At 43.8% G+C, this 13,003-nt stretch overlaps 1 protein-coding gene across 1 annotated transcript in view; it reads left to right on the forward strand.

Annotated features, from left to right (window-relative positions):
- The window catches only part of RNF168 (ring finger protein 168), a 37,698-nt gene extending 27,452 nt beyond the window's left edge, over window positions 1-10,246 (forward strand). Inside the window, exons 5-6 of the mRNA XM_033213207.1 lie at window positions 3,379-3,460; window positions 6,572-10,246. Of these exons, the coding sequence (XP_033069098.1) occupies window positions 3,379-3,460; window positions 6,572-7,525 (1,036 nt within the window). The 3' untranslated portion in view covers window positions 7,526-10,246. The remainder of the gene's footprint in view (window positions 1-3,378; window positions 3,461-6,571) is intronic.
- The last annotated feature ends 2,757 nt before the right edge of the window (window positions 10,247-13,003 follow it).

Consider the following 13,003-nt stretch of genomic DNA (forward strand, 5'->3'; position numbering starts at 1 on the left):
GAGCCACCGCGCCCGGCCAGAAGTCGTATTTTTTTAAAAAATTGATTATATATGTTAAAAGGAAAACCTTAGACAAATTAACAGTTTAATTGAGCAAAGTTCAGTTCACAAATTGGGCAGCCTCTGGAGCCACAGTAGGCTTAGAGAGACTCCAGTGGAGCCACATGTTGGAAGAAGATTTACAGACAGAAAAGGAAAGTGATACACGGAAAGCAAAAGTGAGGTGCAGAAACAGCCGGAGTGGCTACAGCTTGGCATTTGCCTAATTTGAACAGTTGGCCCCCTTTGGCCAAAACTTGGTGACTGGCACAAGACTATGTTACAGGCTGTTTACACCTCCATTTAGGCTGTAGTTCACTATGTACAGAGAAACCTTTGGGCTGAACCTAAAATATGTAAGGAGGCAGCTTTAGGCGAAACTTAATATAAAATGTAAAAGGAAGCAAATAGAAATGGATCCCAAAAATTCAGATGCAAGGTAAAAAGGAAAAAAAAAAAGTTCTTAAAACATGGGAAGGGAAAGGGCTGATGACATATATTTCCCATATTTCTGTTTTAAAAGACAGGGTCTCACTGTCACCCAGGCCGTAGTGGCAAGAAAATAGCTCACTGCAGCCTCAAACTCTTGGGCTCAAGCGATCCTCCCACCCCAGCTTCCAGAGTAGCTGTACTATAGGCACACACCATTATGCCCAGCTAATTTTTCTTTTTAATTTTTTGTAGAGATGGGTCTTGCTGTGTTGTCCAGTTTTTGGACTCCTGGCCTCAAACGATCCTCCCACCTCAGCCTCCCAAAGTGTTAGAATTACAGGCATGAACCACCACGGCCAGTTTTGCTTATTTTTTAGGATGAGCATGTATTCATACATTACTTGGTTATTATAAATAAGGAATATCCAAGAGAGTTAATGAATGTTCAGTGATTCTGTTGGATAAGTAACAACATTTTGTTCTTTGCTTATGAACTTCAAAACAACAATTAGAACACTGATGCTTTGGTACTAGTATACTCGGTAACTAGTGGTCCAGCATCAGCATTGGCAGAAGGAATCAATTCTTCTGCCTTGAGAAACTAAATGAGACTAAGCTTCCTTTCAACTGAAAATTTGGTTCTTGTTCTTCAAAGTTTACATAGTAAATATATAGATTGATATAACTAAATACATGGGTTAGGTACTCTTGTTTGCCCGCAAGGAATATTCATTTATATGAATAATTGAATTGAATAAATGAATGTTCTTTATATGAGATCTTTGTTTAGGTTTTATTGTTCCATATGCTACTTGTTGGTGCTTTTGACACTGTGTAACTTACAGATTTGTGTATTATTTATAGTCACTTTTTTTTCTTTAATTCTAAAAGTAATAGCTAGCTGCTCTTTGAAAATCACCCAAAGTTACCACCAATTGGAGACAACCAACATTCTGGGAAATTTCTGCCATTTTTAAACATAGTTATGTGAGTGTTTTGATATTTTACAGTTTTTAAACTATACCTACCATCTTGTAGCCTGCCTTTTCTATTCCCCTATTCCCCCTTCTTTTATAACATTTTCCATTATATTAAAAACTTAATGTTTTCAGTGGCAAACAGCTTATTATATTGAAGATTCTTAGAAATGTAAAGATATGACCAGGCATGGTGGCTCACGCCTGTAATCCCAGCACTTTGGGAGGCCGAGGTGGGTGGATCACCTGAGGTCAAGAGATCGAGACCATCCTGGCCTACATGGTGAAACCGTGTCTCTACTAAAAATACAAAAATTAGCTGGGCGTGGTGGCGCATGCCTGTAGTCCCAGCTACTCAGGAGGCTGAGGCAGGAGAATCGCTTGAACCTGGGAGGTGGAGGTTGCAGTGAGCCGAGATCACGCCACGACACTCCAGCCTAGCGACAGAGAGAGACTCCTTCTCAAAAAAAAAAAGAAAAAAGAAACGTAAAGATATGTGTTTCTAAGAAAAGAGTTGAGGGCCAGGGACAGTGGCTCAAGCATGTTATCCCAGCACTTTGGGAGGCCGAAGCAGGTGGATCACCTGAGGTCAGGACTCCGAGACCAGCCTGGCCAACGTGGTGAAACCCAGTCTCTACTAAAAATACAAAAATTAGCTGGGCGTGCTGGCATACACCTGTAATCTCGGCTACCTGGGAGGCTGAGGCAGAAGAATCGCTTGAACATGGGAGGCGGAGGTTGCAGTGAGCTGAGATTGCACCACTGCACTCCAGCCTTGGGTGGCAGAGCGAGACTCCATCTCAGAAAAAAAAAAAGAAGAGAGTTGATATAAAAGTGTATATGATGACATCTCTATACCAGAATAGTAAGGAATTTTAACTGTGGACTTTTTCCCAATAGTAGAGATTTAAAATGTAGTGAACAGCCACATTTCTGGCATAAAGAAGAAGCTATCATATCCTTTCTCCTGGCTTAAAGCATCATTTTCATTACTTTTGTGAAGACTATAGAGTCTTGCATTGTTTTGATGCTATCTGCCTTTTTCAGTTTTTTTCAAGAATTAAGAAATATTTATGCCAGGCCGGGCGCGGTGGCTCAAGCCTGTAATCCCAGCACTTTGGGAGGCCGAGACGGGTGGATCACGAGGTCAGGAGATCGAGACCATCCTGGCTAACACGGTGAAACCCCGTCTCTACTAAAAATACAAAAACTAGCTGGGCGAGGTGGCGGGCGCCTGTAGTCCCAGCTACTCGGGAGGCTGAGGCAGGAGAATGGCGTAAACCCGGGAGGCGGAGCTTGCAGTGAGCTGAGATCTGGCCACTGCACTCCAGTCCGGGAGACAGAGCGAGACTCCGCCTCAAAAAAAAAAAAAAAGAAAAAAGAAATATTTATGCCAGACGCCGTGGCTCACGGCTGTAATCCCAGCACTTTGGGAGGCCGAGGCAGGTGGATCTCCTGAGGGTCAGGAGTTCAAGACCAGCCTGACCAACGTGGTGAAACCCTGTCTCTACTAAAAATACAAAAATTAGCCAGCCGTGGTGACGTGTGCCTCTAATCCCTGCTACTCAGGAGGCTGAGGCAGGAAAATCACTTAAACCTGGGAGGCGGAGGTTGCAGTGAGCTGAGATCACGCCACTGCACTCCAGCCTGGGTGACAGAGGGAGACTCCATCTCAAAAAAAAAAAGAGAAAAGAAATATTTAGATTTGACTTTTACTTCCTCTTCTGTTTTTCACTAAAATATCAATACTTAACCATTTAAGTTTTGTCCTGGCATTAGACCAAAATACCTGAAGCGTGGAAATGAAATACACTCTGATAAATCAGTCAAGCAGCAAACCAGACAACCTTCAGTATAAATAGCTTTATTATGTTGGGTACCTACCATCTACCTTTCAAAACATTCAAACTTTGGTAAACTTTCCTTTCAGGTATTTGACACCTAAATTTCCGTGTGGGTCAGCCTCACACTCTGAAGCTGTACAAGAAGTCAGGGAAAACTCCATATCTAAGGTATGTTGATACTGAAGATGTTCTGAGTTTTGCTAGTTTATTAATGCTATAGATTACTGATATCCATAGTTTTCTACCTTTTAACAAAAGCCACTATAGTTAATTAGACACCCTTTCTAAGTCCTCTTAGGTTCACCTAGAGAAAAAGCACTTTTTCTCTAAAGGAAACTACAATTTTTAAAATAAACATACTATAAAAAGCAAATCTACCTTAAAAAGCAAAGTTTTTCTCTAATGGGCTAGAGAGTAAATAATTTCGCCTTTGCAGTTAGTATGGTCTGTGTCATAGCTTCTCAGCTATGCTGGTGTAGTGTGAAAGCATCTACAGATAATATGTAAACACATTAGCTTGAATGCATTCCAGTAAAACTGTTTACAGAAACAGTCAGGAGGCTGGATTTGGTCCGTGAGCCATAGACTCCTGATCCTTGACCTATGTAATCCAGACTCACAAAACTGAATAACTTATATCTGGCACCAGCTTCATTTAGAATATTACAAGATGGAGCCAGAATGCCGTGGCTCGCGCCTGTAATCCCAGCATTTTGGGAGACTCAGGCAAGTGGATCACCTGAGGTCGAGAGTTCAAGACCAGCCTGACTAATATGGAGAAACCCCATCTCTACTAAAAATACAAAATTAGCCAGGCATGGTGGTGCGTGCCTGTAATCCCAGCTACTCAGGAGGCTGAGGCAGGAGAATTGCTTGAACCCAGGAAGTGGAGGTTGCAGTGAGCCGAGATCGTGCCATTGCACTCCAGCCTGGGCAACAAGAGCGAAACTCCGTTTCAAAAAAAAAAAGAATATTACAAGATGGGAGGCCAAGCACAGTGGCTCATGCCTGTAATCCCAGCACTTTGGGAGGCTGAGGTGGGTGGAAAGTTGGGAGTTCGAGACCAGCCTGGCCCATGTAGTGAAATCCCATCTCTACTAAAGATACAAAAAAAAAAAAAAAATTAGCCAGGTATGGCACATACCTGTAGTCCCTGCTACTCAAGAGGCTGAGGTAGGAGTATTGCTTGAACCCCGGAGGCGGAGGCTGCAGTGAGCCGAGATCATGCCATTGCACGCCAGCCTGGCTGACAGAGCGAGACTCCACCTCAGAAAAAAAAAAAAAAAAAGAAGAATATTACAAGATGAGGAAAAGTGTGCTAGTAAGGCAGCATCAGGCACGTGTGTTCAGCAGGAGTCCTCAGCAGCAGAGCTCCAAGGTGACAGCCTGGAAAAAGGCCACACAAGTGAGTGTATTAACTACTTGGAGGCCGCGTGCCCCGTAAGCATCAATTATTGCTTCTAACAATGGGTGTAGCTTCCAGGGTCTTGGTAAGAAACACACCCAGTCGGCCGGGCGCGGTGGCTCAAGCCTGTAATCCCAGCACTTTGGGAGGCCGAGACGGGCGGATCACGAGGTCAGGAGATCGAGACCATCCTGGCTAACACGGTGAAACCCCGTCTCTACTAAAAATACAAAAAAAAAACTAGCCGGGCGAGGTGGCGGGCGCCTGTAGTCCCAGCTACTCCGGAGGCTGAGACAGGAGAATGGCGTAAACCCGGGAGGCGGAGCTTGCAGTGAGCTGAGATCCGGCCACTGCACTCCAGCCTGGGTGGCAGAGCCAAGACTCCGTCTCAAAAAAAAAAAAAAGAAAAGAAACACACCCAGTCAAGTTACTTATAGAAGTAACTTATAGAAGTCCCAAGCTTTGTCTTCCAAACACTAGGTGTTTTTTTTTTTTTTTTTTTTTTTTTGCTTTGTTTGTTTTGTTTTGTTTTTTTTTTTTTGAGAGAATCTCTCGCCCAGGCTGGAGTGCGGTGCATGTTCAGTGCATCCTCAGCTTCCCCGGCAGCCGGGACTACAGGCGCCCACCCCCACGCCCGGCTCATTTCTGTGTTTTTAGTAGAGATGGGGTTTCATCATGTTGGCCAGGCTGGTCTCAAACTCCTGACCTCAGGTGAGCTGCCCGCCTCAGCCTCCCGAAGTGGTGGGATTACAGGCGTGAGCCACTGCACCCGGCCATGTTACAGATATCTTTAAATACCATTTATACATATCTCTACGTTGATATTAGACTGCAGTTACGCCTTGTGGCAAAACAGAGAGTGGGTGGTACTACCTCAGGGATGACACAGATAATTAGATATTATGAGTTACTAGACTGGCTGGTAGATCTTATTATTTAGTGGATTAATGCACATTATTACATCACATTTTTTTAAACCTTTTAATGATTGTGTTACAATATAAATTGTTCCTTTTGTAAAGCTACTATATATCTTAATTTTTTAGTTAAAAACATTATTCTCAGAAGTGGTCTGTAAGCTTCACCTGAATGCCAAAAGGAGGGTCCACAGTACAGAAAAGGGTTAAAAACCCCTGTGCTGGCGGACCTTTGTTTTTTGTGTGTGTTTTTTTTCTTTCTGAGACGGAGTCTCGCTCTGTTGCCCAGGCTGGAGTGAGTGGCGCGATCTCGGCTCACTGCAAGCTCCGCCTCCCGGGTTCACGCCATTCTCCTGCCTCAGCCTCCCGAGTAGCTGGGACTATAGACGCTGCTACCACGCCTGGCTAGTGTTTTGTATTTTTAGTAGAGATGGGGTTTCACTGTGGTCTCGATCTCCTGACCTCGTGATCCGACCGCCTCGGCCTCCCAAAGTACTGAGATTACAGGCGTGAGCCACCGCGCCTGGCCCTGGCAGACCTTTGTAAGGTGAAAGGAGGTCAGGTCCTGATACCAGCTATTGGCCATATTTGGAATCTAGTCTATGGGTTTTAATCTGTAGGTTTTCATGGGAGTGAAAATAAAGTAATAGCTTAATCAAAATTTGCCCATGAAATAAAAGTTCTATGAAGAATAAATATACACCTACTTGGGAGGCTGAGACAGGAGAATCACTTGAACCTGGGAGGTGAAGGTTGCAGTGAGCTGAGATCGCGCCACTGCACTCCAGCCTGGACAACAGAGCAAGACTCTGGAAAAAAAAGAAACGAAAGAAATATACCTTATTAGTAATAATACTGCGTAGTGACAGTTCCGCTGTAGTATCAGTGTAATTAGACTTACATCTTACGATGTGATATTTTCCCCTAGGTCACTCAGTCTTTTTCTGTTCTCCACAGGACATTGACAGTAGTGATATGAAAAGCCCAACAGGGCAAGACACAGAAATAGAAGATATGCCGACACTTTCTCCACAGATACCCCTTGAAACTGGAGAACAAGGTGCAGATTCTTCAGCAGAGCCACCTATGCCATGGTTATGTGCCTGTGGTGCTGAATGGCACCACGAAGGAAACGTCGAAACAAGAGCAGGCAATCATGATAAAGAGTTCTGTGTCTTAAGTCACGAGGGACCTAAAACCAGCGTTCCCGACCCTGAAGAAACTGCAGTCACGCCTTGTGGCAGAACGGAGAGTGGGTGTGCCCCAACATCAGGGAGGACCCGGACAAATGGAAACAACACAGGTGAGGCAGAAAACGAAGAGCTGGGCCTACTGATCAATAAGGATATTTCCAAAGGAAAAAACCAAGAATCTTCCTTTGAAGCAGTCAAGGATCCATGCTTTCCTGCAAAAAGAAGAAAAATGTCCCCCGAGTGTTCCCCAGATCAAGAGGAAACAGAAATAAACTTTACCCGGAAACTGATAGATTTGGAGCATCTGCTGTTTGAGAGACATAAACAAGAGGAACAGGACAGGTTACTGGCGTTACAACTTCAGAAGGAGGTGGATAAAGAGCAGATGGTGCCAAACCGGCAGAAAGGATCCCCGGATGGCTATCACCTCCGCGCTCCGTCCTCCCCTCCAGACAGAGTGCCAGATGGACAGAGGAGGAATCCCAGAGACAGGAACTCCAGAAGGCAAACTCATACAGAGCATCCAAAACCGCAGAGAGGCTCCAGGGACGAAAATAGGCACCTGTCTTTAAAGATGCAGTTGAAGCATTCAGTGAATGGAAGAAAGATGCCAAATTCTTCTAGAGATCAGTGTAATGTATCCAAAAGTGCTCATTCCCTACAGCCTAGCATTTCACAGAAAAGTATTTTTCAGATGTTTCAGAGATGCACAAAGTAATGCCTGGTAAAGGGAGTGCTTTGTGATCTAGTAAAGCTGGACCATGAAGCCCTTTTCTATCATGGAATCGTTATCCACGTGTTACTCATGCTGCTCTCTGGGCACGCTCATTGTCCTTAATAAAGGTTTGTGTGGTGGTGAGGGCTGCATAGACACATGTGCTTCTGCACAGCTCAGCGGTAAGCGAGGGTCCCCTGTCGTTTCCTTAATAACGGATACGTATTAAGTTTTACAATTCCTATAGATAGCTTAAGCTTTGGCCAACTCCAGGAAGTCTCCACGTGCCACTGTCTTTCCAAAAAAGGCATGTTTTATGGCCTTCGCTCACCTTTTCGTCATGACTGGTGATCAAAGCAAGATTGTACTATTCTAAGTAATTAAGGAACCCATGCAGGGTTTAAAATGTATTTTCTTGCTATTGTCCCATGTTTTACAGAGTACGCAAAAGGTATTTTCCTAAAGTAATCTAATTTCCATCTCCAGTTTAATTCAGTTTTCGGCATTGTAGCATTTCCTTTGGTGTTTGTTTTGTTTTGTTTGACGGAGTTTCAAAATTTGGATTCATATTCATATGTGGGAAATCCCAGATATTTCTTTTCTTTTTTCTTTTTTTTTTTTGAGATAGAGTCTTGCTCTGTTGCCCAGGCTGGAGTGCAGTGGCGCGATCTCAGCTTACTACAACCTCCGCCTCCTGGGTTCAAGTGATTCTCCTGTCTCAGCCTCCCGAGTAGCTGGGATAATAGGCAAGTGCCACCATGCCCAGCTATTTTTTTTTTTTTTTTTTTTTTGTATTTTTAGTAGAGATGGGATTTCACCATATTGGCCAGGCTGGTCTTGAACTCCTGACCTCAGGTGATCCGCCTGCTTTGGCCTCCCAGAGTGCTGGGATTATAGGCATGAGCCACCATGCCTGGCCTGTTCCCTTTGGTTTAAAGTGGATTCGAATCAGTGTTAAATCAGAAAATCATGGTTTTCTAGGAAATTGGGAATTAGTTGCCAGAAAGGAAACTGGACTACGCAGAAGGAGTTAAGAGCTGGGATGAGGCTGGAAGGGGTGACAGACAGTCCGGATCATTGAAACTGATTGGGTGGTCAGAATCTGGTCCGGATGAGGATGAGGCTGGATGGGGTGACTGACAATCCGGATCATTGAAACTGATTGGGTGGTCAGAATCTGGTCCGGATGAGGATGAGGCTGGATGGGGTGACTGACAATCCGGATCATTGAAACTGATTGGGTGGTCAGAATCTGGTCCGGATGAGGATGAGGCTGGATGGGGTGACTGACAGTCCGGATCATTGAAACTGATTGGGTGGTCAGAATCTGGTCCGGATGAGGATGAGGCTGGATGGGGTGACTGAAAATCCGGATCATTGAAACTGATTGGGTGGTCAGAATCTGGTCCAGATGAGGATGAGGCTGGATGGGGTGACTGACAGTCCGGGTCATTGAAACTGGTCCAGAATGACGCAGCAGGGGCCGTGTGGCAGAGCATCCTCTTCCCCTGTCCTTTGTGAAAGAACACAGGAAACATTTGGGTTTTATAGCTTTTCACCCCCTACTATCAGGCTTCAAAATCAAAATTAGTTACTAAATTGTGTGAATTTTTGGAAACCTGCATTTCTATTCATCTGCTATTCCAGAGAAAAATGGGAATGTCTTACAGGAGAGTTACCTCACAGTATCTTATGTTGTGGAGCCTGAAACAACCATGTGTTTTCTTTGTGTGTTCATTTGTGTTGATACTGCTTTTATTTGAGTTTATGAACAGTAATAGAAAGTATGGTGCTTGGGTTTTGCCCTTTCTTAACTCGTGACAGTTAAATCAGAAGACACTGATTTCATTTTGTGAAATTTAGCTCAGAGATGATTGATCTTTTGTTTCATTAACATGAACAAGTATTAGTAAAAAAACAGCTCTAACAGCGTTCCTGCTGATATCTAGTAATCTATTCTTTTAATTGAAAATACGATAAAATGTCCTAGAGCTAATTCTAGCTTAAATTTGCCAATATTTTTGTATGTCATTAAGTTTTTTTTCCCCTAAGTTTGGTAATAGAAATGTTGTTAATCTTTGCATACTTGATGGCATCTATATCAATGTTGATTGGGTAATTATAAATTCTGTGCTAATTTAAAATTTCATTTGCCTCTTAAGGTGGTTGCCCTCTGAGTAATGATTGTAGTTAAATGAAGTGTAGTTTGCAACTCTTACTATCACATTGGTTGTTAAGTAAAAATAAATAAACCCAATTTGGCTAAGACAGACCAAGATCAATCTTCTCATCAAATCAATATTTCTCTAAGAGCAATTTCACTTTAAGTTTTAGGGTGGACATTCTTGGAATGCCTCAAATTAAAAGTTATCTATTTAATCTTCCTGGAATAGTCTGTGACCAAAAAGGAGGGTGTGGTATATTTAGGTGTAAATGTATCACATACATGGTATGATATATTTAGTATTTACATATTCAGCTAATTCTCTGTGAAGAAGTCTTCCTGACTAAAATTGGTTTCAAGATAAACTAATTTCTCTGTTAGTACTTCTACTGTGCCTACCATGTATGACTTTTTGTTGGAAACTAATAAATGTATCAGTCACTAGCATGTACTGGTTCATTTTCCTCTCATTTTTGTGGAAAGGATATGCAAACGTTGAATTTCTCAGGGAGTACTAAGGCTGTGCAGAGGCTGAGAATCTGAAAAATAAAATATTAAAAATAAAAATGGATTATTATGTGTATTTTACCACAACTTAAAAATATATAAAAATCAGCTACATAAAAATTAAAAGTTCTGCATAACAAAAACTACCATCAAGGGAAATTGGAAGCTGTGGCAAACTTGGGAAGAAATAGTTGCAATTCATCACAAAGAGCTAATTTCCTTCATGTAAAGTATCTGCCAGTTCATTAAGAAAAGACCAATAACTCGGCCAGGTGCGGTGGCTCACACCTGTAATCCCAGCATTTTGGGAGGCCGAGGTGGGGAGATCACCTGAGGTCAGGAGTTTGAAACCAGCCTGGCCAACATGGTGAAACCCCATCTCTACTAAAAATACAAAAATTAGCTGGGCATGGTGGCGCATGCCTGTAATCCCAGCTACTCGGGAGGCTGAGGCACAAGAATTGCTTGAACCCGGGAGGCAGAGGTTGCAGTGAGCTGAGATTGTGCCACTGCATTCCAGCCTGGGCCACAGAGCGAGACTCCGTCTCAAAAAACAAAAAAAGTCCTCAATAGGAAAACTAGAAATGCTTATGTTCCCAAGAAACATCATTCACAAGAAAGTAACTATAACTGGTTCTTAAATCTTAGGTGAAAAGATGCATAATATTACACTAATACTCATAAGTTTGTTCATCCTTCAGATTAGCAAACATAAGGCAGGTTTTTGTTTTTTGTTTTTAATCTTGGCAAGAGTGCGAGGAACTAGGCATTCTTACACGTTGCTTGGTATGAATAGATCACTGAAAATCCCTGTGGAGGTAAGTTTGACAATTCTGGGAATTTCGTACGGCTGTCTTCACATGTGTGCCGAATGACATGTACGAGAAATGTTTGGCTGGGCATGGTTGCTCATGCCTGTCTCAAAAAAAATAAAAATAAGCCGGGCATGGTGACATGTGCCTCAAAAAAAAAAGGTTGAGGGGGGTGGGCACAGTGGCTCATGCCTTGTAATCCCAACAACTTTGGGAGGCTGAGGTGGGCAGATCAGCTGAGGTCAGGAGTTCAAGACCACCCTGGCCAACGTGGAGAAATCTCATCTCTACTAAAATATAAAAATAAGGTGGGTGTGGTGGCGGGTGCCCGTGTCCCAGCTACTTGGGAGGCTGAGGCACGAAAATCACTTGAACCCAGGAGGTGGAGGTTGCAGTGAGCCAAGAGATATGCCACTGCACTCCGGCCTGGGCAACAGAGCAAGACCCCATCTCAAAGTCTGTATAGGAAGTCTGCGATGTTGTTTTACGTAACTCCAACCACCCCCAAAGTCAGGGTCAATACCCAGAAAACACCTGAAGAAAGCAGTAAGTGGCTGGACTTGGTGGCTCACGCCTGTAATCCTAACACTGCGAGGCTGAAGTGGGCGGATCACTTGAGGTCAGGAGTTTGAGACCAGCCTGGCCAACATGGTGAAACCCCGTCTCTACTGAAAAAAAAAAAAAAAAAAAAAGCCAAGTGTGTTGCCAGGGCCTGTAGTCCCAGCTGCTGGGAAGGCTGAGGCCGGAGAATCGCTTGAACCCAGGAGGCGGAAGTTGCAGTGAGCCAAGATAGCTCCACTGCACTCCAGGCTGGGCTACAGGGCAAGACTGCGTCTCAAAAGAAACTTTAAGTGTTCTTAAGATATTGCAAGATAAAGGAAGCTTATAAATCTCAATCTGCACCACTGTAAATGGCCCTTTTTGGCCTTTTAAGTTTTAAAAATTATAATTCAGGAAAGCTTTTTCAGCATTAAGAGAAAATAGGGGCTGGGCACGGTGGCTCAGGACTGTAATCCCAGCACTTTGGGAGGCTGAGGCAACAAGAGTGGAGCTCATATATATAAAATATATGAATTAAAACAGACTAGTAATATTTGGGCAGACGCACGTCAGTGTGGATCTGAAAAAACTTAGCGTCATGACATCCCCAGGAAGTGGCCTGTTCCCACTGTGCAGTTCTGTTACATGTCTGTCTCCCCTTAAAACTATTTATTTATTTTTAATTTTAAAAAAATTATTTTTGGCCGGGTGTGGTGGCTCACGCCTGTAATCCCAGCACTTTGGGAGGCCAAGGCGGGCAGATCACCTGAGGTCAGGAGTTCGAGACCAGCCTGGGCAACATGGTGAAACCCCATCTCTACAAAAAGTAGAAAAAGTAACCAGTTGTGGTGCATGCCTGTGGTCCCAGCTGCTCAAGACGCTGAGGTGGGAGGGTCACTTGAGTCCCAGAGGCCAAGGCTTCAGTGAACCAAGATTCCACCACTGCACTCCAGCCTAGTCATAGAGTGAAACCCTGTCTCAAGAAAGATTTTATTTGTTTCAGGTTTTTTTTTTTTTCTTTTTCTTTTCTTTCTTTCTTTTTTTTTTTTTTTTCTTTTCTTGAGACAGTGTGTCGTTCTCTCTCTGGCCCCCCAACATTTGAAAAGCAAAAATGTGGGGCCAGGCGCGGTGGCTCACGCCTGTAATCTCAGAACTTTGGGAGGCCGAGGCAGTTGGATCACCTGAGGTCAGGAGCTTGAGACCAGCCTGGCCAACATGGTGAAATCCCATCTCTACCAAAAATTCAAAAAAATTAGCTGGGCGTGGTGGCGGGCGCCTGTAATCCCAGCTGCTCAGGAGGCTGAGGCAGGAGAATCACTTGAACCCAGGAGGTGGGGTTGCAGTGTGCCCAGATTGCAACACTGCACTCCAGACTGGGCGACAGAGCAAGACGCTGTCAAAAAAAAAGGGGGGGGGGTAAAAGAGGCCAGGTGCGGTGGCTTATTCCTGTAATCCCAG

Source organism: Trachypithecus francoisi, unplaced genomic scaffold (genome assembly GCF_009764315.1).
Source record: "Trachypithecus francoisi isolate TF-2019V2 unplaced genomic scaffold, Tfra_2.0 Lachesis_group0, whole genome shotgun sequence".
Lineage (NCBI taxonomy): Eukaryota > Metazoa > Chordata > Mammalia > Primates > Cercopithecidae > Trachypithecus > Trachypithecus francoisi.